Consider the following 22,142-nt stretch of genomic DNA (forward strand, 5'->3'; position numbering starts at 1 on the left):
GCCTAGCACCTAAGTAGTTCATTATATTATGTAAAATATGAAAAGAAATAAATCAATATGAATATGTATTTTAAAGAAACTTACAAATGTTTTCATTCATCGAATCAATCATATGGTTGATAATATAATACTGACTGCTAATAAATTTGGGGAGCCTGCTAAACAAATTGTAGCTGCTTGGCTCCCTTTCACTGCATTAGTCTACAAAATTAAAACGAATACAAGTACATTCTGAAATGCATTATTCCATTGGTCCTATGTTAGGGAGAGTGTTTTGCCGCCTTCTGCACGTTGTGGTACGAGATATTCCAGCGTTTCGATCGCTTCCGACTCCTTGCAATTCATGCACCTGTTGCCTGTTGTGATGCCTGGTTTCTTGGCAGTTCTAATTCTAATTCAAAGCTTTATTCTGAAAAGTGTAGACACGTTAACGGCAGCCATTCCCGAAGTCTAGACTCCGAATCTCCAAGCTGACATTGTAATCCAGGCATATACTGCCCTCATGCAACGCTAGAGGAGTCAGTTTGGTTGGGACATCTCTTGTCCTGCAATTTGGAAACGTAGGCCTGTTGTGAGTCTGCATTCTTTCACTCTGGAGTTGCAAGCGGAATTGGGCGGGTATATTGCTTTGGCGATCATGTGGTTGGCCCACAGTGGTTCCCCGCTGTCTATTCCCTCCCTCACCAGAGTGTCGGCCATCTTATTGCCCTGAATGGCCCGCTTAGCTTAGCTTAGCCTACTACTGCCTCCCTGCTCGCCAGATGCATGGATTATACATATAGCCCGCTCATGCGATCTTTTTGTGATCGGAATACAGATATTAAGTTCGTGAAAAATTAAAGCCAGACAATTTTCTCTCTCTGTTGCTAAATACATAGCAACATCTTCGCTGCAAATAATTGTTGACTTTTCTGCACAAATTTTGCAAAATTAGACAATAGGCAGCTGCTATTTAAAGACTGCACCTGTTTATATAAATATACATACAAGTATATGGGGTTTACCATGCCCTCTATCAGATGTTTTAAGACGTACTGCACGTACTGCCCGACGGAGTAATCAGTTGAAGTTCAAAAACTCATTGTGTCTATCTTTACGAGCTTCGTTTACATTTAAGCCAATAATGCGGAGCACACGTCACGCCGCAATTTGGCTGATCGTGGGACACGTAAGCGATACAAAACAAAAAAAAAGTAAATCGATGTTGGAAAATCGAGTAAAATGTAATTTATTCTAGTTTAATAAATAGAAAGTACATCAAGTAAGCATTAAGAATAATTGAAAGGGCATGCGCTGGTTATAGTATGCAAGGCTTTCGACGTTTCTTAAAACTTACAATTCGAGGCGATGCGAACAAAAAACAATGTGAGTGCAGAAGGCATGACGACGGAAGACTGATTATGAATGGTGTTGCGCATCAGGTCATGCATTGAAATGGGTACAGTGGAACATACAACATGCATCAAATAATATGCTTACAAACAAACACTTAATACTAAGTTGCTAAGCGGGGGAGTGCTTTTTACAGCACTATGGAATCATCCTCGTTGAACTTTTTGTTCTTGCGTCGTCGACTCGATTTGATTTTGCTGAGCACACTGTAGGCTTGTTGGATCTCAATAAAGCGTTGGTGCGCCGCCTTACGTTGCGTTTCATCCTTCACCTTATCGGGATGGAACTCTTTGGACAGCTTGCGATAAGCGGCCGTAATCTCTGACTGCGAAGCAGTCGCACTAACCCCAAGTACCTTGTATGCGTTGCGCTCTCCATCCACATCCATGCTCTCGAACACCTCCTTCCACGTCTCATACCAGCCATGATGCTGCGCATAGTTGTAAGTGTCGAGCAGCACCTGTTTAAGGTCGGTCCACCAAGCGGAGGCGAGGAAATTGTTGAGCGCCTCGTGTATGGGCACCTCTCCACCATCCTCATCCGAAATGGTGCCATTAAAGTATATAAAGCAGCCCCAAGCCGCAAAATAAATGCACAAAGCACCCGAAAACTTCAGCGTCCGTGTGCAGACCCCACGCCGAGATGGCGGAGTACGACGCCATTGCTTGGAGAAAGCATCGAAGATCAGTGATGAAAATATGGCCGTTATCAGCAGCGTATACGTCTCATCGTAGATGATGTAGCGTACTGGATAGGCCACTCCAGCGGCCACAAGACAGTGCCACAGCACGCCGCACTCTCGTCCCACATTACCGACAGTCCAGACACCCAGCGACACAAATATCGGTATGGACCAGTGTAGGAAGGTCCAGTCGATGCCAACAACAATTGTCTGCGGTATGGCCATGGCAACAAGCTGGCCAAAAAGATAGCCAATCATCACTTGGCCGAGAAATCGCTTCGACGAGTATGTAGGACGTGGATTGGCCTGCAGACGAGCCACAAATGACTTAATGAAACGTGGATCTTCGTTGGCGTCGCGCACGTACTCGGGTATCATAAAGATTTCACTCAGCCACCCGATACCCATATAACCGCCAATTGTGCACCACCACAGAAAGGCATGACGATCGCGATGCAAATATATGTGATGCAGGCCGAAGATGCCTCCAAATAGCCACAAAATGTACGCCACAACCACTGATTTTTGACTTGGCAGTGCATTGTACTCTTTGCCAGGTTTTCGCTTTTGATTCGTGTGCCCATTTTTCTTGATCAATGATTCCCCAACCGTACCATTGCCGTTCATCTGGCTAGGCGCCGCAGTCTGTTTGATGCCCATATGGAGTATATAGCTTTGGAAGAATAAAACGCAATCCACTTTATTAATTGCACAATTTTATAGGCCTCTCTACTGTGACACTTACCCGTGAGACCTAATTTCTCTTTCTTGTTAAAATCGTCACCGCGCACACTCCGTAGGTGTTGTAAACTTTCTCTTTTCACCAATTCTATGCACGCAGGCGCACCAAAAAAAACACGAAAAAATTCAATAGAACGGCCACATATGTAGAAATGTTCACAGGAATTAGTTTATTGGTTTTTCACGCTTCAATTTTTTTTATTAATTACACAGCAATTTGGTGACGATTTCTAACGGACCCATCGAATTACTAATTCGAGTCATTCAACAACAACGACTGTGTTTTCGTTCAAAAGAATGCGTAGCGGATTCTGGATGTAAGTCGAATGCAGTGTGACCTTAAATTCAAAAAGAGAAAAGACGAAAGTAACAGCGATTCAACAACGTGGCAACTCTAGCTTGTGCAAGCGCAGTCAACTCCATCGTTGTGCGCTTACTCTGGTATATATATACTAAAATAATCTTTGGTATTTATTTCTAATATTTTAAAATACGTACATATACTATTTACAATACATTTTACGTATTCTTAACATAATTTGCAAATATGAAAATGTGAACTTCATTTTAGAATTAGCTTCGAATATTTATGATGTTGGTTTTCCAGAAAATAAAGCAAAATTAAATTAAAAACCAATTAGCCAATAATAACATAAGACTATCAACATGGAAAATATTTCGTAAAATATTCGTCAATGATTTGTGGAGTTTATATTCTCATCTGGATTATCAGCAATTACAAATTTGTTTCCGTCCCCTACTAGCGGAATATAAGTTTAATGTTGATTATGCGTTATTATCCAGTATTGAGGGAGTCATTAAACTGTGAACATTTTAAAATGTACACCTCGTTTTATTCACTAAATATCGTCTACATGCATTCTTAGTGCTAACACGTATCTATATTATAGTTGTATATTAAAAAGAAATGTAATACACACATGGGCATAAGTACGCCTATATACTCTAGTATATATGACGATCGAATACAATGAACTTACATTAACATTTGAGCATCAGTGAAAGGAAACATGGTTAGCAACTTAAGCTAATTGTTATAATAAATACTACATTAATACATAATACGTCACGGCAAAAATGAGGCGCTTTCGTTGGATTAATAGTACACAAAGGTGATATTAAAAAAAAATATATATTAATGAAGAAAGAACCCTTAAATGTTAAGTGTTCCGAGCACTGGAACTATGTAATGAAAAAATGCTTGAGTGTGGTCGAATATTATCGGTAGATATTGTGGCACCCTTAGTTATTCTTCTTCTTGGGTTTCTTGGGATTGCGGGAGCGTGATTTGGCCTTACAGAGCGGACAGATCGGGGCATTTCGATGGATCTGCTGATGGCACGACAAACATGACTTCATCGGCGGTGGCTGCTGGCGCAAGTTCACATTGAAGTCCGAGCGAAACGATGGATGATGGCCGATGCCAATCGATGGGGTCTGTTGTAAACGGTTTGTTGGCGGCGGCGGTGGTGGTGGTGCTGAAAAATCGTTCTTACCCAAACGAGCAGCAGCCGCAGCGGCGGCAGCAGCAGCAGCGCCAGCGCTGCCCGCACCTGGCGGTGCTGGTGGCATAAATGCATGCCCTGGACCGCCGGTGCCGCCCGTGGGACCTGCTGAACCTCCGCCCGCACCAGGAGCGCCCGAATTGGTCTGCAGTGCGGTCACTGTGGCTTCCGGCATCAATGGGTGGCGAGCATGGGGACGTGCCAGCGAAGTGGGTTGGGTGGCTGCCGCAGCAGCGGCAGCGGCGGCAGCAGCAGCTGCTGACTGCGCAGCAACTTTGAGAAAATTGGTCTGAAAACGATCCTTCGATATAGGACTGCCTTCTTCTTCGTGCAAATCACGCAACGGACTCAGTCCGAGATAGTCGCGCCGCATGTGGTCGATTTGATATTTAAGCGCTAGATATTCCTCGTAAACGCGATTGGCCATATCGAAAGAGCGTGTCTGATTCTCTTTTGTCTGCTTAATGATATTCTCCATGTCGTTGATGTCTGCGTGTATTTGGCGCAACTCCTCAACGTGGGACATTTTCTCCTCCAACAAATGCTCCATTTCCTTGCGATACTCCTCCAGGCATTTCTCTTCATCATCACTCAGCTTCACCTCCTTGATAATGCGTACCTTAAGTTTCTCCAGCGCGAGTGTTTTGTCGCGTATATCTTTAATGGCCTCCAACTTGGCGTAGTAGTGGCGCTCATTGGAGCTCGAGATCTCGCTGGTGGCCATTTTTTTTATGACTGCTCCCCTATTGATTGTGTGTGACTAAAATGAAGTCAATGCTTTGATTTCCTATCACAGAAAATGTCAGAAGCGTCGTTGGGAACGGCTGTGCAATGCGTGAATGCACTTTTTAATTGAATTTAATTTCAGTTTTATTTACATTTACACTTTTTTCACTTCGTCTATTCTTCTTCTTTGTGTATTGTGTTTGCTTCAGTATGACTGCATTGCACGGACTTAATGACACCAAAACAGAATATTGTACACGGTCACTCTATTCTCAATTTACCGGTATAATCGATACCAAACTGTGTAGAGCTGCTTGACATTCTTTTTGTATAAAATCAAACCTAACACCAGTCAATAGCAATTGCACGAATTTTATGAATCGTATTTACAAAAATATGTCAAAATTTAAATAAATTACAATTCTCACACTTTGATAAACAAATTTATTTATACACTTAAACTCGTTAACAAAACCATTAAATTACGCTGACAACCCTATTGTCGTTGTCGTCCATTCTCCAGACAAAAGGAAGCCTCTAGAAGATTTTGCAACATCATGACGTCGAATGAAAATTTGATTACCTCAATCAAAAGTTTTATTGAATATGTGGATAAAAATCCAACCATCCTCAACATGCCGCAGCTCAGCTTCGTGAAGGAATTCATCGAAAGGTTTGGTGGCAAAGTACCGGAAGGCGAATTCAAGATGCCGGAGGAGGGGTAAGTTTTCGCAATCTGGCGTCACATGTTCCGGCATTTGCAAAAAGAATTTGTTTCTATTTGCTTACATATGCACTGTTTATGGTCGCCGGTAAATAATATACGTATGTGCATGTTTGCTCCGTTTTATTTTCCAGAAAATGCCCCTTTGGAGGCGATGCCGGTGCAAAACCAAAAGCGGCTGAGCCGACTGTGTCCCCCCCAGAGTCCGAAGACTCTGAGGACGAGACCGTTTCTGGGCCAGAATCCGATGTTGAGTTGGACATGGAAGGTGCGTCAACACCAAGATTATAGCAAAGATTACGTGTCTTTTATTAATTGCCATTTGTATTATATGTACATATATGTGGTTTATTGCAGGCGTTATTGAGGCCGATAATGATCCTGCCCAGCCCATGGGCGATTCTAATAAAACACCCACTGAAGAGGAAATTGATCAGGCTGGAGAATTGCGTGCCCAAGCCGCCAGTGCCTATAGTGAGCAGAAATTCGAGGAAGCCATCACTTTCTATACCCAAGCCATTGAGCTTAATCCGGGAAATGCTCTATTCCATGCTAAGCGTGGTCAGGCCTTCCTCAAGCTGAAGAAGCCAAATGCATGCATACGTGACTGCAACAAAGCCTTAGAACTGAATTGCGATTCGGCTGCAGCCTACAAGTTCCGTGGCCGTGCTCATCGATTGCTTGGCAAGTTTGAGGAGGCTGCCAAGGATTTACGTCAAGCATGCAAGCTTGATTTCGACGAAGAAGCCGACGAGTGGCTGCGTGAAGTGACACCGAATGCCAAGAAAATCGAACAGCACCGCATCAAGCAGGAGCGCACACAGGCAGAACGTAAGATCAAGGAGCGGCAGCGTGCCCAGAGAAAAGCGCGCAAAGAGCAGGAAAAGCAGAGTGCTAATGCAACTGGTAGTGCTGGCGCAGGCGGTTTTCCAGGTGCCGGTGGTTTTCCTGGGGCTGGTGGATTCCCTGGTGCTGATGGCTTCCCTGGTGCTGGCGGGTTCCCTGGGTTCCCGGGTGCTGGCGGCGGCATGCCTGCCGGCTTTAATATGGCCGATTTAATGTCGAAAATGAAGGACCCTGAGACGGCGGCCGCTATGCAGGATATACTCAGCGATCCGTCCAACATCTCTAAATATATGTCGAATCCGAAGGTATTTAATTTATTGAATGCCATCTTCCCCGGTCGTTACCCCGGCGGCGGTGCCACAGCTGGCTCTCCATTTGGCGATGCTAATCCTCCCGATACGGAGGCCAAGGCCAGCGAGACTACCGAGCCAAGTGCCACCAAGAAGGGATCGGCCGATTTTGTCGACGATGGACTTGATTAAAAAGTGCTTGTTACAGCGTGCACCAAGAATAAAAATATATTCGCCTACCAAAAAAAGCAAGCTACGAAAAGAGCCGCAACATCCACCAGCACCACCACCATCATGAAAAACACAAACAGAGCAAGACGGCAACAACAAGATACCATCACTGTTCGTGGAAACAAACACAAAACACTCAAATGGCGCAATACCCAAAAACTAAATAGGCTTTGCTCTGTGGCTGTTGTGCGAAGCATTCTCTAATGTTTTTGTATTTTTTTTTTTTTCTTTAAGCACTTATTTGCCATATTGAAATTCTAAATTCCTTATTAATCTAGCGCTTGTCGATGATAAATAGTTGAACTAATGCTCGATAAGTAATGAAAAATAATCACACAATATGTATGTTAACAAGTTAGCGTTATTTATAATGGAACACTAAAGGGTCCACACAGCACCCACACACACACTTATAGTATATACATAAATACAACGCACTAGTTTCCATTTATTCTTAAAGCATAGCAAACGAAAATCATTTTGTGAAACAAAATTGTACTGAATAGGGATTTGAATAATATATAAGCAAATGCATTTAGCCACTCATACATACATCCACTCAAACATTCATGTAATCATCTACATACATACATATATGGAAACTCATATGCCCTTACATGCAAACATGTCGAACATAAATTCATGAAAAATTTAAAATTAAACCTACATACATATTATATCAAACACATACAATACGTTTCTGCGTTTTCTTTTCTGCAATTATATCAATCCTTTTGTGTGTTTCAATTTGAATCGAGATCTAACTGATCCAAAATGTAACCCGCAATGCAATCAACATATTTGTTCTGAAATTTCCTAATATCGTTTATCATTCTTAATTTACTTAATTTGATGTCCTAAAGAGAATACCTGTTTTTTTTTTTTTTTAATTTAACCTTTTTTATCGTTTTTATATCCTTCCAAAATGAAAGGAAATGCATGATTCGTTACGATCCCTTATACTACATACGAGTATGTTGCAGCTTGTATGCCAACAAATTTGTTCCTTTCCCTCATGATATAGAAACTTAAAGTTGATTCGGAACCGATTCTGGTAAAAATGGTTCCCAAATCAACAAAATTAGTAAAACGTTCTAAAAAGCAATTGGCTTTAAAAAATATATATCTTATTGATACAAATGTGATCTCATTGGCTTTTAATACTCCAACAATATATGAAAAATACAATCATATTGGTTCACTACGTCGCATCGACAGTAATAGTAGTTTTAAAACGTTATTATATTCCAATTGTAAACATTTAAAAGTTAAAAGTTAATAACATGAGAAAATAAAATTTAAATAGAAAACCACACCTAAAAAAATCAATAGGCTGCACTCAACTTGATTAAAAAATGTATTTTAGTTTTAGTACAATCTCGACTGAAGAGTTATTTATTGGGAACTTGTAAACCAAAAATTGAAAAAAGTGTGGGTGTCGAAAAAAATTTAAATGGAGCGTAATTTGCGCCGAATAGCCAAGTTGGCAGGGTACTTGTATCTATCCTCGTATTGGTAGCACTGGATTTAAATGCAGCGTAATGTTATCGAATGAGTATCGACATAGTTTCATCGGCCATCGCTTCATCGGCTATCGCTTCACATTAATATAGCGCGAAAATTTACAATTTGTAAGCACGGATAAAGTTAACAAACAAAGAAGAGAAATGGAAGTTTCACAGACAGTAAGCAGACAAGAGCCTGTCCTTCATTTGGGTAAGTCCTTGGCGAAGAAATGTAGCAGCAGTTTTACATACATTTCGTATTTACAGACACGAACGCTCGTCGCAATTTCATCAAATTTTATACAAAGTTGGGCGAGGTGAGCCTTTTTTATTTACATTAATCAAACAGTTTTGGAAAAATTTGAATTAATTGTTTCATTTTATAGAAACCCAGTACCACGGTACGTTTTTTTGATCGCACAGACTGTTACACAGTGCATGGCAGCGATGATTGCGAGCTGGTGGCGAAGATCGTCTATAAATCCACTGCCTTTGTGCACGATCTGCTGCCCGATGATAAGCAGCAATCGTTACAGTTTGTAGCACTATCCAAGTCCAACTTTGAGTTGGCTGTCCGCGAGCTGTTGTTGGTGCGTAATTTACGTGTGGAGGTCTATGTGCGTCACAATGATTGGGAGCTGGAATATCGAGGATCGCCAGGAAATTTGCTGCAGTTCGAGGACATTCTGTTTGCCAACAGGGAAGTGTTGGTCGGCAACAGTATAATGTCGCTGCAGGTGAAGCTGGGAAACGGAGCGCAGCGTTCAGTGGGCGTGACTGCTGTGGAGCAAAACGATTGCACTTTTCAGATGCTTGAATTCATAGACGATGACTTCTTCACCGAACTGGAGGCCACAGTGGTGTTGCTGGGCCCCAAGGAGTGTCTGCTGCCCTCAGCCGATGGTGAATATTTGGCCGTGAAGACTCTTTTAGAACGCAATGGCGTTATGGTCACTGTGCCCAAGAAAGGCAGTGCTGCTGAGCGCAAGGATCTGGTGCAGGACTTAAATAAGTTGGTGCGCTTTGCCAAAGGTCAGCAGGAGGATGCCAGTGGCATGAAGGAGCTGCAAATGCTACTCGCATCGGAAGCACTACGCGTGGCCATTAAGTACTTGGATTTGGTTAACGATGCCGGCAATCTGGGTCACTATGAGTTAAAGCTGCTGGATTTGAAGCGATTCGTGCACTTGGACTCAGCGGCTGTTGCTGCATTGAACATAATACCGAAGCCGGGCATTCATCCAACATCCCCCTCGTATCGCTGGCAGAGCATTCTGGGCGTTCTCGATCATTGTTGCACGGCCCAAGGACATCGCTTGATGTCACAATGGGTCAAGCAGCCTTTGCGCAGTCAAGAAATACTGAATGATCGCCACAATATAGTCGGCTGTCTGTTGGAATCGCCCGACACTCTAGATACTCTGCATTTGGACTACATGAAGCGCATTCCAGACATCCTGATGCTTACAAAGCGACTAATGCGTCGCAAGGCCACTCTGCAGGATCTATTTCGCATATATCAGGTTATGCTGCGCACACCCCAAATACTTAAGGTTTTGCTCAGCCTGGAGAACTCAACCGTACAAAGCGTTATATGTGATCCCTTTAAAAGCAACCTCGAGGATTTGAGCGGTCTTAAGCAAATGGTGGAGCAAGTAGTCGACTTTGATGCCATTGAGACGGGCGAATATTTGGTCAAAGCCTCTTTCGATGACCAGCTCAAGGAGCTTAAGGCCAACATGTCTGATTTGTATGAAAAAATGGAACGCCTGCAGTCCAAGTGCCAAAAGGAGCTCAACTTCGATAGCAAACAGCAAGTTAAGTTGGAAAACGTTGCCAAATTGGGATATCATTTTCGCATCACCCTCAAGGATGATTCTGTGCTGCGTAAAAATAAAAACTACCGTATTGTGGATGTCATTAAAGGCGGCGTTCGTTTCACATCCGATAAACTGCAGGGCTATGCTGATGATTTTGTCAAATATCGCCAGCAGTATGAGGAGCAACAGCAGTCCATTGTCGCGGAAATTATTCAAGTGGCTGTGGGCTATTCGGCCCCACTAACCTCCCTCAACAACGAGCTCGCCCAGCTGGATTGTTTATGCAGCTTTGCGGTCGCAGCACGTTCGGCACCCACTCCCTATGTACGTCCTACGCTATTGCCCCCCGGCAGTGGAAAGCTGCTGTTGAAAGATGTGCGCCATCCATGCCTTGAACTGCAGGAACATGTGGACTTTATAGCCAACAGTGTCGACTTCGAGAAGGACAAATGCAACATGTATATTATAACCGGCCCCAATATGGGTGGCAAGAGCACTTACATACGTTCGGTGGGCACTGCTGTGCTGATGGCTCATGTTGGCGCTTTTGTGCCCTGCACCGAGGCTACCATCAGCATGGTCGACTCAATTTTGGGTCGTGTGGGCGCCAGTGATAACATTATTAAGGGTCTGAGTACGTTCATGGTGGAGATGATTGAAACTTCGGGCATCATAAGGACGGCCACGGATCAATCTTTGGTCATCATTGATGAGTTGGGACGCGGCACCTCCACATATGAGGGTTGTGGCATCGCTTGGTCAATTGCCGAGCATCTGGCTAAGGAAACCAAATGCTTCACGCTCTTCGCCACACATTTCCATGAGATAACAGAGCTGGCCGAGTCCCTGTCAACGGTCAAAAACAGTCACATGGCTGCTGTCGCAGATGACAAAAATTTCACGCTTTTATATCAAGTACGTCCGGGCGTAATGGAGAAGAGTTTCGGCATACAAGTTGCGCGCTTGGCCAACTTTCCCGAGCATGTGGTCCAGCACGCAGAAATGGTGTATAATGAGTTCGAGGACGAACATGCCGATAAGCAAAATGAAGCCGATAAAGCACTGCTGGCCAAGATTGAAGTGGCCATCGAACAGCTATCCACTGCGGGCAACAATACGGAGATTAATACGGAGGATCTCACCCAGCTGGTCACACAATTCGCACAGGATATCAAACAATTGGATAGCGATTATTTCAAAGCAGTGATAAGCACAGGAAAAGCTAAATAGTGTTGTGCTTAAAATGTGCGCATCTCAGAGAGGATGAATCAAAAGGCTTAGTTTTTATAGTGAGGCTTAAAGAAACTGGGTTTCCTAAACTATCCAATCTCATTCTGAAACTTGACATAAAAAAACGAAGCGGCACTTATCATGGAGCTTACCATTAGAGTACCTTCAATTCACCACGCATCACATAAAATAATTTATTTTTGAACCATTTTTATAAGAATCCATACAACACATTTTTTTTTTGTCCCAAGAATCCGAATTTTTAATTTGTGGCTTGTAACATAAGCCTCCAAAAACATTCCTGTTGGAATTATTACAAAAAGTGGAAAGATATTAATATTTATTTTAAGAAACAATATAAAATTAAGATGTTTTTGGGTGCCAATTCCAAAATTCATTGCCCTTCAGTTTGACTGAAGATTGAAAATCATTTATTAACTGAAAAATGTTATACCATCTATATCAGATTGCATAAAATATATATTGAAACAGAAACTAAACTTAAAGTTATTTTTTCTCATCATGGGTTCAAAAAAGAATCGAATAAAATTTGACCCTCAAGACAAAATTTTGAAGACACTTTTATTGGTTTATGTAAGTGTAAATTTCATCTTGTTGGAATACCGTTTAATTTATTATGTTTTGTTTTAACAGAACAATCCTGCACATTCCTACTAATAAAATAATTACGTACACCATTCTGCTTTTAAACTGGAGTTAAATGTATGGAAGAAAAAGTGAAGTAATTTTAAGAACTATTTAATTTGTATTTAAATAGCTTTATCATTCATATCAATTAATAATACCCATTGCTTACGTCCTTTTAACTTATCTATAGGATATTGTTACTAAGAACTCAAAAATTGTTGGGATTTTAAAAATGCAATTTTGCTTAAACAGATTCAAGTCATATTGAGTAATAAACTTGTTTTCTAAAATCAGGCGCAACTGTTGTTAATTCTTAACAATATAATATTTTGTATTTTATTAATTTCATTCTCAAATTATTCTTATATGTATTTGCAACTTCTTGGTTACCAAATGGATATTAATTTTACTTTTAAAGCTTGGATGTACATAGGCATCTATTGTTAAGAAAAGAATTTACCTCATTTTTCCCAAATTTATTATTCTTTGTCCAGTCCATCAATACATTATTATTGTTCTGCTATTTGTCTCATTGGACATAATGGGGACAACCACCTTGAGCATGTAGGCGGCCGTCTTTTGTTAAGAGCCGCCGGTACGCCCTTAAGTAGGCAACGCACGCGCCTCTCCTTACCCACATGGCTATTTTTGGAACGCTGAGGCAATCAAATTTGTTAATTGTGCCGCATATTAACACATAAAATGCTAGCAAAGCCGCAAATATACTACATGTTCATTACTCACAGTTTATTTGTTTAATTCATTTAAGGCTGTTCAGACCTGTATGCTAAAATATGCACGAAGGCAAAGCGCCCGCACAAACACACACACACTTGCATTTTGTAAAACATTCTACGTTAGTGCATATGTATGAGTAAGTAAGTGGCGAGAAAAATATTTGCATTAATAGTTTGAAAAATAATAACACGTTGTCTGATAAGAACGTTTCGGGTGCTAGAGTCGTTCGAGTCCGACTTTTGTAAACCCTTTACCCGCCCTTTCTCGCTCTCTCCGGTTCAGGCTTTTAACTAAAATTAACTTTGCTAAACGGCAGCTAAATACTACTATATATTACTAAATTCAGATTCAGATAATATGGGACATTAAAAATAACTTTTAAATACCAAATTTGTCTGCGAAATCTTCACAAAGAAAACACATTTTTGGTACTAATAGATATTTTTGTACCTATGGTAGCTATATGATGTAGAGCAACGGCTCTACGGACTAAACTTCAGATTAAGGTAGGGCATTAAAACAGAATTCTTTTATGGTATTTTAATAAACAAACAAGTTGTTGGCACAAAGAGCGAAACTAAAATGTTGTTATGATATCTCAATGAGCGTCAAAGTTATTCAACCATGTGTGATTTTTCCACCGATTCAGTTCTATCTCAGCAATATGTATATAAGTAGTACAGTATTGAGGCTATATACAACGAGTTTGTTGTTTGTAAATGATTTCGGTGTTTATACGGCATACGGATATTTTTGCAAGGGTCCTATAACATAAAGATTGCCACGCCTTTCTAATTTGTACATATACCCTTTAATACATCAAAAACAGACGATTTGCTTATATTAACCCTTAGCATTGATTACTGACACACTGACTGCTTTTGATGAACACATGTACATACATATGTATGTATGTAAATATATGCATGTGTAGTATATCAGTGTGAGAAAGCCACTCACACCGTCTATCTTGCGGCCTCGTCAGCACCATTTCCCACAAGTATTACTCATACGCATCGTTGCCTTGCGGGCACAACAACTCATGGCACTGCTCTCAGCTCTCAAATGCAATGCATAGCCGCTCGCGCTCCCTCTCTACCACACACACACACTCTCGCTCTCTCTCTCTCAGCAGTTGCAGTTAACTTTTCAAGTGAGTCACACACGACCAATAGATACTACATAGTTAATGGACGCAGGGGAGAGCAAGAAAAGTGCAGTAAAAATGCTCGTAAAAACTAATAGAGGGTTACAGTTACAGCTACCGCGCCTGAGACTGTGCCTGACTCCGACTGGGTGTGTATGTGTGTGTTTGCTAAGGCCGAAACAATAATAGCCAGATGTAATAGCCAATAGTCAGTCAATGGGAGTGCGTGCCAGTAGCAGTCCGCTCAACATTATGACGTCAGCGACGCCGACGACAGCTGGACTGCTCTAGCTGGGCGTTGTCGATACCAACGCACAGTGGGTGGAGAATAAATTAGTTCTAGTGGGTTTAAATAAATTAAAATCTGCGCAATAATCAATTAAAAAATGCTTTAAATTACGATAGCAAACATTGCGACTGAATTTATGTGTTAAAAAATTAAATATTAGCATTATTATTTTAAAAGAAGAACACAGAAACAATTTAAATTCGTAAAAAAAAAACAGTTCTATAATTAATACGATTTATTTGTATGCATATATTTTTTATTTATAATCAACTATTGGTAATTACAATAGCTCCGGAAGGGGCATTTTCTAAAAAGCTGAGGGGAGGGCGATGATTTTAAGTTAATCGTAAAAATAAGAATTAATATGATCAGATCAGCTTCCTTACTAAACATTTAAAAAAAAACAATCGGTGATGAACATGAAAAGGTTATTTAAAAAAGTAATCTTAATTAGCAGAACAACATTGAGGACGCACAATTAAATATCTGACAAATTATTATTTATTAAAAATGTGTTTACCAAAAATGTTTGTGTAAATTGATTTCTAGCAGTGGAGCCTTTCTACCACTGTGCGACGCTGCTAACAAAAAGCGTAAACGAAATTGAAAACACTTTTCGATTTCAGTTTCGTTTCAAACGTACGCGCGCCAAGTCGCAACAATTCGAAAACTCATCAAGCAAGCAAATTAGACAACAACAAAAAATTTCAGAAAAGCGGCAGCGATTATTTCGTGTTTTATTTTCGACAATCCAAAAAGTAAGGCATACATATAGCAGCAATATAAAACATACATATATACCAAGACCCAACTTATGTACATACATACTTGTATACTCATATTCGCCCATATACTACAAAATTGTATACATAAATATTTGAGGACCTAATGTGCGTGTGTGAAAAATCAACTAATTTTGGCACAACTGTTGCTTTTGCTCAAATTTTAGAAACACAAAACACTGCCAATTGGGTGCAGAAGTAATGCTTCTTATAATTTACAGAAATGTATACGAAGATATTACTGTTTTTGTGAATTAGCGATAAAGCGTTTATATCCCAACTTGAACTTATTTATGCATTTATGCAATAAAAAACAAAATAAAACAATGCCCAATTGAAGAAGTTTGTGTTGGACTGTTATTTCTTTATTGAGGAATGTCTTTCCAATAGAACAGTTACTAAAATCCTTAGAAAGCCAATCGGTAGTGCCATTTGTTGTTTTTTTTTTGTTTTTTTTTTTGTTTTGTTATTAAACGTAAGTATTCAAGGTTTTTGAATGATGCCATGCGTGGGTGGGACTCTGACACCAATTAAAAATATATAGTTAAAGCTCCAAATTAATGAGATTTTAGCATTTTTTGGGTGATCACTACAACAGCTCTTCTATTATATACCTTTTTTGATAATTTCTACTTTTGTTAGTCCATTACTTCAATGTTATGGAAATGTTTTCAAAATCTAGGTTTCCTTTCTCTACCCACTGCATGATTAGCTTCTTATAACAAATAATTTGGAACAACAAAACAATAATTGTGGCATGCCTAAACCGGGTCTGAAGTCTTAGAAAGCTTATCGGTTCATTCATTCAATTCCTTCCTTCATTTATGTTTTCAAATTTATATATGTAGCATATGTAGGTTGAACTATCAGAGTTAAACCCAAAAGGCAAAAATGATTAATTCTTCCAAAAATTACAAAAGTATATAAGAAGTTCCTAAATTATATATTTACTTAAATGAATGTAAATGTCAAATCAAGATTTTGTATTTCCTAATTAATTGTGTACATCCAATTCTTCGTTCCAAAAATATATATAAAGACTGCCTTGTCGCTTATAATTTCATATTGAAATTGATTTTAAAGCTCTTTTTATTGAAATGAAATTAAAAGGAAATTCCTTTCCCTTTTAAAGAGCAACGGCACATTTATCTCATATTCTAAAAAATTAATTATTTAACCATTATTTAACGTGTAATTTTGCATGCTTAAAATAATTCTTCCGGAATATACATGCATAGATTTAATTTAATATATATTTAAAAAAAAGGTAAAATAATGGGAACCTTTTCTCATTAAATGTACATCATTTCACATTCTGAAAGGAGGAAACCCAAAGCATAATAAAGCAGTGTGAGTCGGCTTTTTAGCAAAATATCCCGTAAAGTTCATATCCAGTACCATTACCTGCATATTGCACTCTTTTCTGCACTGTCTGCGATTTTGTTGTGCACTCATTGGTCCCAAACACATACAAACATACCTTCAACTCGAACATGCATACATGCATAGGCGCGCGTGTGTGTGTTTGTGAACTTTCGATGATCTCATGCCCATGGAGCGCGAGAACGCGTGTAGTGCGAAGAGAAGGCAGCGCCAGTTGACTTTGACGAGCGATCACAATATTGTGTTGAATTATTTGCACACACTGTGGGCTCTAAACATGCAACAAGTTAATGTGCAAGGTTACGCTCATTGCACAAAATTTGCAAGAGAACCAACCGTTAGAGGGCAAAACGATACCGATAACAGTTTATCAGCAAAAGAATGCTTTTCTCTTATCAGTCAGAGCACTTCGTCACAGTTCTGGTCGCTAAGTTGTGTTTATTTATGTATGTATGTATGTACATATGTATGTATGCATTTGTTTTTTCTTCTTTACCGCTCTGTTTTGATCAGAAAATTGGTGAGGGCGGAAATTAAATTTTTACAACTCGCTGAATACACACACATATACATACAATACATACATACATATGTACATTAGTACAAATTACATTATTGCTTAATTTAATGTAAAATTCTCATTAACATTGCATTGCCGAAAGAGCAACAAAACAGAAAACGGAAAACAACAACATTGTTGTTGGTGTAAGCTATGCATAACATTAGACGAGACGTGCCATGATATCATTTTGCCCAAAGTAGAAAATAATAACAATAAAAAAACGAAACAGCAACAACAACTTCGGAACTCGTTAAATGGAGATGTTTGTTGCTGTTGTCGGTATTATGTTTAAATTATGCTTAACCGAAACAAAATAAAGAAAAGAACAACAACAACAAATAAAATAAAACGTAATCAGCATTCCTATCCACACATAAAGCTTTAAACAAATTGCGTCTCTAAATGAAAGAATCAGCGAGTCGGTCTAATTTTAGGCTTAAAACCGTAGTCGCGGCTCATTCTTAATTCGTCAGCATGCTTCACAGAGCATATCGAATAGTTGTTGTTATATTGTTTGTTCGAACATAAGCTGATAATTCTGTTCCATCCGCCAGAGTCCCAACAAACAGGTCAGAGCTTTGGTTTTTTGTTGTTTGTTTTGTTATGGAAGGCAATATGGGCGGTGGTGGCTTCCTTTTCCCCTCTCTTCTGTCTTCCAGCCATAATCAGGTCGTCTCGTCTCTATTAATAATCGCGCATCGTACTCTCTGGGCCATTTGCTTGTTGTTTTGTTTTTTGTTTTGATTTATTTGCTGTAAGTCCATCACGTCATGCCGATGATGGCGTCATCGTCATCATCCGAAGTCGTCATTCGTGGGCAACAGTTGGCAGAGGAAATATTCGACTGGCTGACTGACTGACTGACTAATAGCATTTGATTACCATGCCTAGAAAATATTATACTCGTATACATACATATATGTATACAACATATACATACATATGTATAGTATGTTTATACGTTCAGACATGCCGGTATTCCATAAAACCGCACCCATATCATACATACATATTAGCAAGGAAATACATACTTACCCATGCATACATATACTATATGGACTTGTTGTTTAGACGCAGGTGTCTCGAAGACCCAAATGAAGGCCTAAGAGATGCCTAGGAGATTCATAAACTACTCTAGCCCTAACATTAACATAACGTAAACAAAACATACTACTATACTACGTCAGTAATCTAAAAAGTGGTTTGTTGTTTTTGAAGATATTCACAATTCCCTTTTTCTCACTTAGAAGACGATAAGTCAAATCATTTCAAGCAATACAAATATACATATATTGTACATAAACACATTCCTTGTAAGATAATCTGTTTTTATTTTATAAAGTTATTAATGTTAATAAAAATAAATATATATGTCATGCGCCTTCAAAGTATAAAGTCTAAGCGGGCCCGACTAGAGAAGACGAATTAATCGTACCATGTCCATGCCTTCAGGATTTTATATTTAATTCCCGTATTAATTGAAAATATAAGTTGCCACAATTATTTGTTACTTCTAACAGGGTTTGCTAAAATCGCTCAATGAATGTGTTAGTTTTATCTCAATAAGAAATTAACATATTTGTTATAAAGGGATTTTTAATAAGAGCTTTCAAAAAATGTCGAAGACAGCGAAATTAAAAAAACGATCATTTTATCGCAGAGTTAAGCACAGCAAACAAATTGTTGAAATTTATTTCGAAAATCCGTTCCCAATAAATCCAGTAGTACAGTGCTGCCATAATTTGTTCAGCAAAACAAGCTAGATTGTCCAAAAAAACAAAGCTAAAATAAGCTAAATCCAAGGCAAAATAAGCTTTAAAAAAATCGGTTTATAAAAACAATACATATTTTCTTGGTTAAATTTAAGGAAATATATGTTTTAATATTTTCATGTTTAATCTAAGTTCTTATTTCATAATTTATAAAAATAATATGGGATTCTTGTAAAAATAATAATAGATAATTCACATAAAATTCAAGTTAAAGTTAAAAATGTTTAATTCTGTACTTGCTTTATGAGTTCATGTAAACTCTCTGCGTCTGGATAATAAAAGCGGTTGCTTACTGACACTTTGTTTAAACACTTTAGACATTTCTTAAAGCTTATAAAAGAAATAGATGATGCTCAAGCCTCGAGGTGATTTTAATAGATTTTATTATCGAAAGTCGCTTATCGCTACTTATATTCATGATTTTGAGCCGCAGCCCGCTGTTTTCGAATTTTTTCCGCACTGGCATTAAAAAAAAAAACAGATCTGGCGGGAAAAAAATGACAGTACTGCAAGAGTATAACAATTTTACGATCAGCATTATCGAACAACTGTGTCGACTATGTACTATATACATATATGTATCGATATTGTGGCAGTTTGCCGCACTGATTGAAAAGAAAGCGAGCCGTTGTTGTTGCATTTTTGTTTAACAATTTTTCGCCTTTGTGTTTTATTTTTAATCAATTTTCTCAGCCATTGCAAAGCTCATGGCCGTGACGTCACAATTCTAGAGAATTTATTTTGCTTTTGTCAGCTCGTCGCCGCACACACATGGCAGTAAATACTTATAGTATATAGTATATGTATATACATATGTACATATGCGAGTATTTGTATATACTTATGTATATACATATTTTCCAATTTTTCAATAACATTTGGCGCTCTCCGTGACGAGGCCGGCGCGCCATTTGTTTTAGCATTTGAAATCAGTTTTGAAAACAGGCAGAAGGCATTAAAAATATACGCACACATATACAGACATACTTACTACATATTTACATATGTACATACATAGACATACAAACAGATTCAATTTAATTTAAATTTAGAAAAATGTGGCCAAAAAGAAGATACACTTGGCGGGCGTGGCCAGTTCGAAGCGTATGTAAAAGAAATGAATTTAAATTTCATTGCCTTTAAAAATTAAAAAAAAAAGAAAAACAACAAAATCGAGGCCGTGCCCTCAAATAAACAAATCTTCCCCAATTAAGATATTCCATCGTTAAGTCTATATTTGAATTTATGGGTAAAATAAAATTTTAGGTACCGTGCTTAGGTCAGCACCGCATGTGGAGTCCTTGAGGCATCCCTAAAAACCAGACGCATCACATCAATAGCCAAACTTAATAGTAGATCTTGTGTTTAATACTCTACTATATTTAGATTAATATACAATGTGTTTTACATATAAAAACTGACTCACGGAAGCACCCGATCCTTAAAACATAGAGGCATTTATAAACGCTAAACATAACAAAAGTATTAATAGCGGAATAAAACAAACAATTTCCATAAAATACTATTTTATTATAAAAGCAAACGGCTGATAAAAGTAAAAACCCCAATTCCCAAGGTTCGTGTCAAAGTTCATAGCCGCTTTAACATGAGAAATCGATCACAAATGTAATACCAATAAACTATTTGTATTGTTCACTTACCATCTTCCACAATGGAAGTATCTTGTTATATTATTATACTTTTTTTTCATTTCAAGACATAGTTTTTATATTCTTCCTCCCATCGTATACCATATTCTAGGTAAAGGTGAAAAGAGTATACCACAAATGTATGTAAATATTAAGACAAAGCTTTGCTTGATATTAGGTGATCTTTGCGTTCCTCACAAGCAAATTGGAGTCGGAGTTTATTTAACGTTTATCTGAAATTGTTGTTTTATTTATATAATTGGAAAAGAGCCATCAGTTCGAAATATATATTATATTAATAGAAATAAAAACACAAGGAGGATTACGATTTTTTTCAAATAAACAATAGTTCATTAAAATAAAATTAATAACAGAAAACAACTGCCCCGCTTTCTTCCCTTTTTAGAGAAAGCTCTATGTATTGACGGAACATATGTTTATATATATTTATCTTTCCAGACCCACCACCCACCTTACTAGCCTAGCCTAGACCACTGCCTGAATTCGGCACTACCAGTACTACCAGAAACCGGCCAATCAAAAGAATAAGCAGAATGTCTCACTCCGTGACCATAACACGCACCACAACCAGCACTACCAACACCTCCTATATAGTGCTGAATACAGGCTATCTAAAGTCCTTCCCCGGCATTTTGAAGCTCTTCGAGCTGGTAAGTAACATCGGCATTTACATATAATTATTGAAATGTTTAAAATTGTTGTCAATCGACAGCTCGTGGGTGCCGCCATTGTTGGACTGATGGCCTACAATTTTAGAGACTACTACCATACGTTCAGGGGCCAACAGGACTTGTTCCACTACCTGATGGCCACCACTTTCATGATAGGGACATTTTGTTTATTACTCTCCTGCCTGACATCGCTGAGCACGGGCGGCATTATTGCCAAAACCATATATGTAAGTATTTGCCACGGAATGGCATTTTATAAAATTTTTTTAGTAAAAATAGAATAGTTTCTAACTCCCTCTTTTTTGTTATCTTTTTAAGGAACTGATCTATCATAGCATTGCGGCCATTCTATTACTAGCCTCCTCGACATGCCTGCTGATCGAGTTAAGGAATCGAAAGCACGATGGCTACATGGCAGCGGGTATTCTTGGATTGGTTAATTGTATTCTATACTTCATAAGTGCCTTCTTGGCACATCGATCCTACCGTGGCATTTAAGCCGCAGATCCATTCGAAGGAACAAACAGAGTTGCCAGCATTTCGCACAATGAATTTATTTTTTTGGAGCGTCAATATTTCAAAGAATACAAAATCAATTTATTATTTAATGTGAATGTTCGTTGTAAGGCATAGAGCTTAATTCTGAAATCAATTATATTTTTGCTAAAAACTTTTTTTTTGTAAATGTGTAACGTATAAAATTTGTTTGTCTATGTGGAATTATCTTTATATATATATATATATATATATATATAACATCTCGCTCT

General features: G+C 38.7%; 5 protein-coding genes across 5 annotated transcripts; 3 read left to right on the plus strand and 2 right to left on the minus strand.

Moving 5' to 3' along the window:
* Window positions 1-1,200: 1,200 nt before the first annotated feature.
* On the minus strand, window positions 1,201-3,106 carry LOC115627225 (dnaJ homolog subfamily C member 22). The gene is made up of 2 exons (XM_030522848.1): window positions 2,820-3,106; window positions 1,201-2,747 (listed from the first exon to the last, which is right to left on the minus strand). Exon 2 carries the CDS (start codon window positions 2,732-2,734, stop codon window positions 1,523-1,525), a length of 1,212 nt encoding a protein of 403 aa, XP_030378708.1. The 5' UTR covers window positions 2,735-2,747; window positions 2,820-3,106; the 3' UTR covers window positions 1,201-1,522.
* Window positions 3,107-3,647: 541 nt separating this feature from the next.
* LOC115627281 (zinc finger C4H2 domain-containing protein) lies at window positions 3,648-5,234 on the minus strand. Its single transcript, XM_030522912.1, has one exon. The coding sequence runs from the start codon at window positions 5,063-5,065 to the stop codon at window positions 4,079-4,081; it is 987 nt and encodes a 328-aa protein (XP_030378772.1). The 5' UTR covers window positions 5,066-5,234; the 3' UTR covers window positions 3,648-4,078.
* A 224-nt stretch (window positions 5,235-5,458) lies between these two features.
* LOC115627066 (hsc70-interacting protein 1-like) lies at window positions 5,459-7,846 on the plus strand. The gene is made up of 3 exons (XM_030522613.1): window positions 5,459-5,788; window positions 5,926-6,059; window positions 6,149-7,846. The coding sequence occupies exons 1-3, from the start codon at window positions 5,625-5,627 to the stop codon at window positions 7,117-7,119; spliced, it is 1,269 nt and encodes a 422-aa protein (XP_030378473.1). The 5' UTR covers window positions 5,459-5,624; the 3' UTR covers window positions 7,120-7,846.
* Window positions 7,847-8,744: 898 nt separating this feature from the next.
* Window positions 8,745-12,090, plus strand: LOC115627109 (DNA mismatch repair protein spellchecker 1). The gene is made up of 3 exons (XM_030522671.1): window positions 8,745-8,874; window positions 8,931-8,980; window positions 9,050-12,090. Exons 1-3 carry the CDS (start codon window positions 8,826-8,828, stop codon window positions 11,711-11,713), a joined length of 2,763 nt encoding a protein of 920 aa, XP_030378531.1. The 5' UTR covers window positions 8,745-8,825; the 3' UTR covers window positions 11,714-12,090.
* Window positions 12,091-15,173: 3,083 nt separating this feature from the next.
* On the plus strand, window positions 15,174-22,071 carry LOC115627250. The gene is made up of 4 exons (XM_030522876.1): window positions 15,174-15,293; window positions 21,143-21,354; window positions 21,417-21,602; window positions 21,694-22,071. The coding sequence occupies exons 2-4, from the start codon at window positions 21,238-21,240 to the stop codon at window positions 21,871-21,873; spliced, it is 483 nt and encodes a 160-aa protein (XP_030378736.1). The 5' UTR covers window positions 15,174-15,293; window positions 21,143-21,237; the 3' UTR covers window positions 21,874-22,071.
* The last annotated feature ends 71 nt before the right edge of the window (window positions 22,072-22,142 follow it).

The sequence above is a fragment of the Scaptodrosophila lebanonensis genome, unplaced genomic scaffold (assembly GCF_003285725.1).
Source record: "Scaptodrosophila lebanonensis strain 11010-0011.00,11010-0021.00 unplaced genomic scaffold, SlebRS2 tig00000092-arrow-pilon, whole genome shotgun sequence".
In the NCBI taxonomy this organism is placed as follows: Eukaryota; Metazoa; Arthropoda; class Insecta; order Diptera; family Drosophilidae; genus Scaptodrosophila; species Scaptodrosophila lebanonensis.

Excerpts from the sequence above, each read along its gene's own strand:
- LOC115627225 (XM_030522848.1), bottom strand. The coding sequence starts at position 2,734 with ATGGGCATCAAACAGACTGCGGCGCCTAGCCAGATGAACGGCAATGGT.
- LOC115627281 (XM_030522912.1), bottom strand. The coding sequence starts at position 5,065 with ATGGCCACCAGCGAGATCTCGAGCTCCAATGAGCGCCACTACTACGCC.
- LOC115627066 (XM_030522613.1), top strand. The coding sequence starts at position 5,625 with ATGACGTCGAATGAAAATTTGATTACCTCAATCAAAAGTTTTATTGAA. Across the intron at positions 5,789-5,925 it reads TTCAAGATGCCGGAGGAGGG|AAAATGCCCCTTTGGAGGCG; the intron begins GTAAGTTTTCGC and ends TTTATTTTCCAG. Across the intron at positions 6,060-6,148 it reads TGTTGAGTTGGACATGGAAG|GCGTTATTGAGGCCGATAAT; the intron begins GTGCGTCAACAC and ends GGTTTATTGCAG.
- LOC115627109 (XM_030522671.1), top strand. The coding sequence starts at position 8,826 with ATGGAAGTTTCACAGACAGTAAGCAGACAAGAGCCTGTCCTTCATTTG. Across the intron at positions 8,875-8,930 it reads AGAGCCTGTCCTTCATTTGG|ACACGAACGCTCGTCGCAAT; the intron begins GTAAGTCCTTGG and ends TCGTATTTACAG. Across the intron at positions 8,981-9,049 it reads TTTATACAAAGTTGGGCGAG|AAACCCAGTACCACGGTACG; the intron begins GTGAGCCTTTTT and ends TTCATTTTATAG.
- LOC115627250 (XM_030522876.1), top strand. The coding sequence starts at position 21,238 with ATGTCTCACTCCGTGACCATAACACGCACCACAACCAGCACTACCAAC. Across the intron at positions 21,355-21,416 it reads TTTTGAAGCTCTTCGAGCTG|CTCGTGGGTGCCGCCATTGT; the intron begins GTAAGTAACATC and ends GTCAATCGACAG. Across the intron at positions 21,603-21,693 it reads TTATTGCCAAAACCATATAT|GAACTGATCTATCATAGCAT; the intron begins GTAAGTATTTGC and ends TATCTTTTTAAG.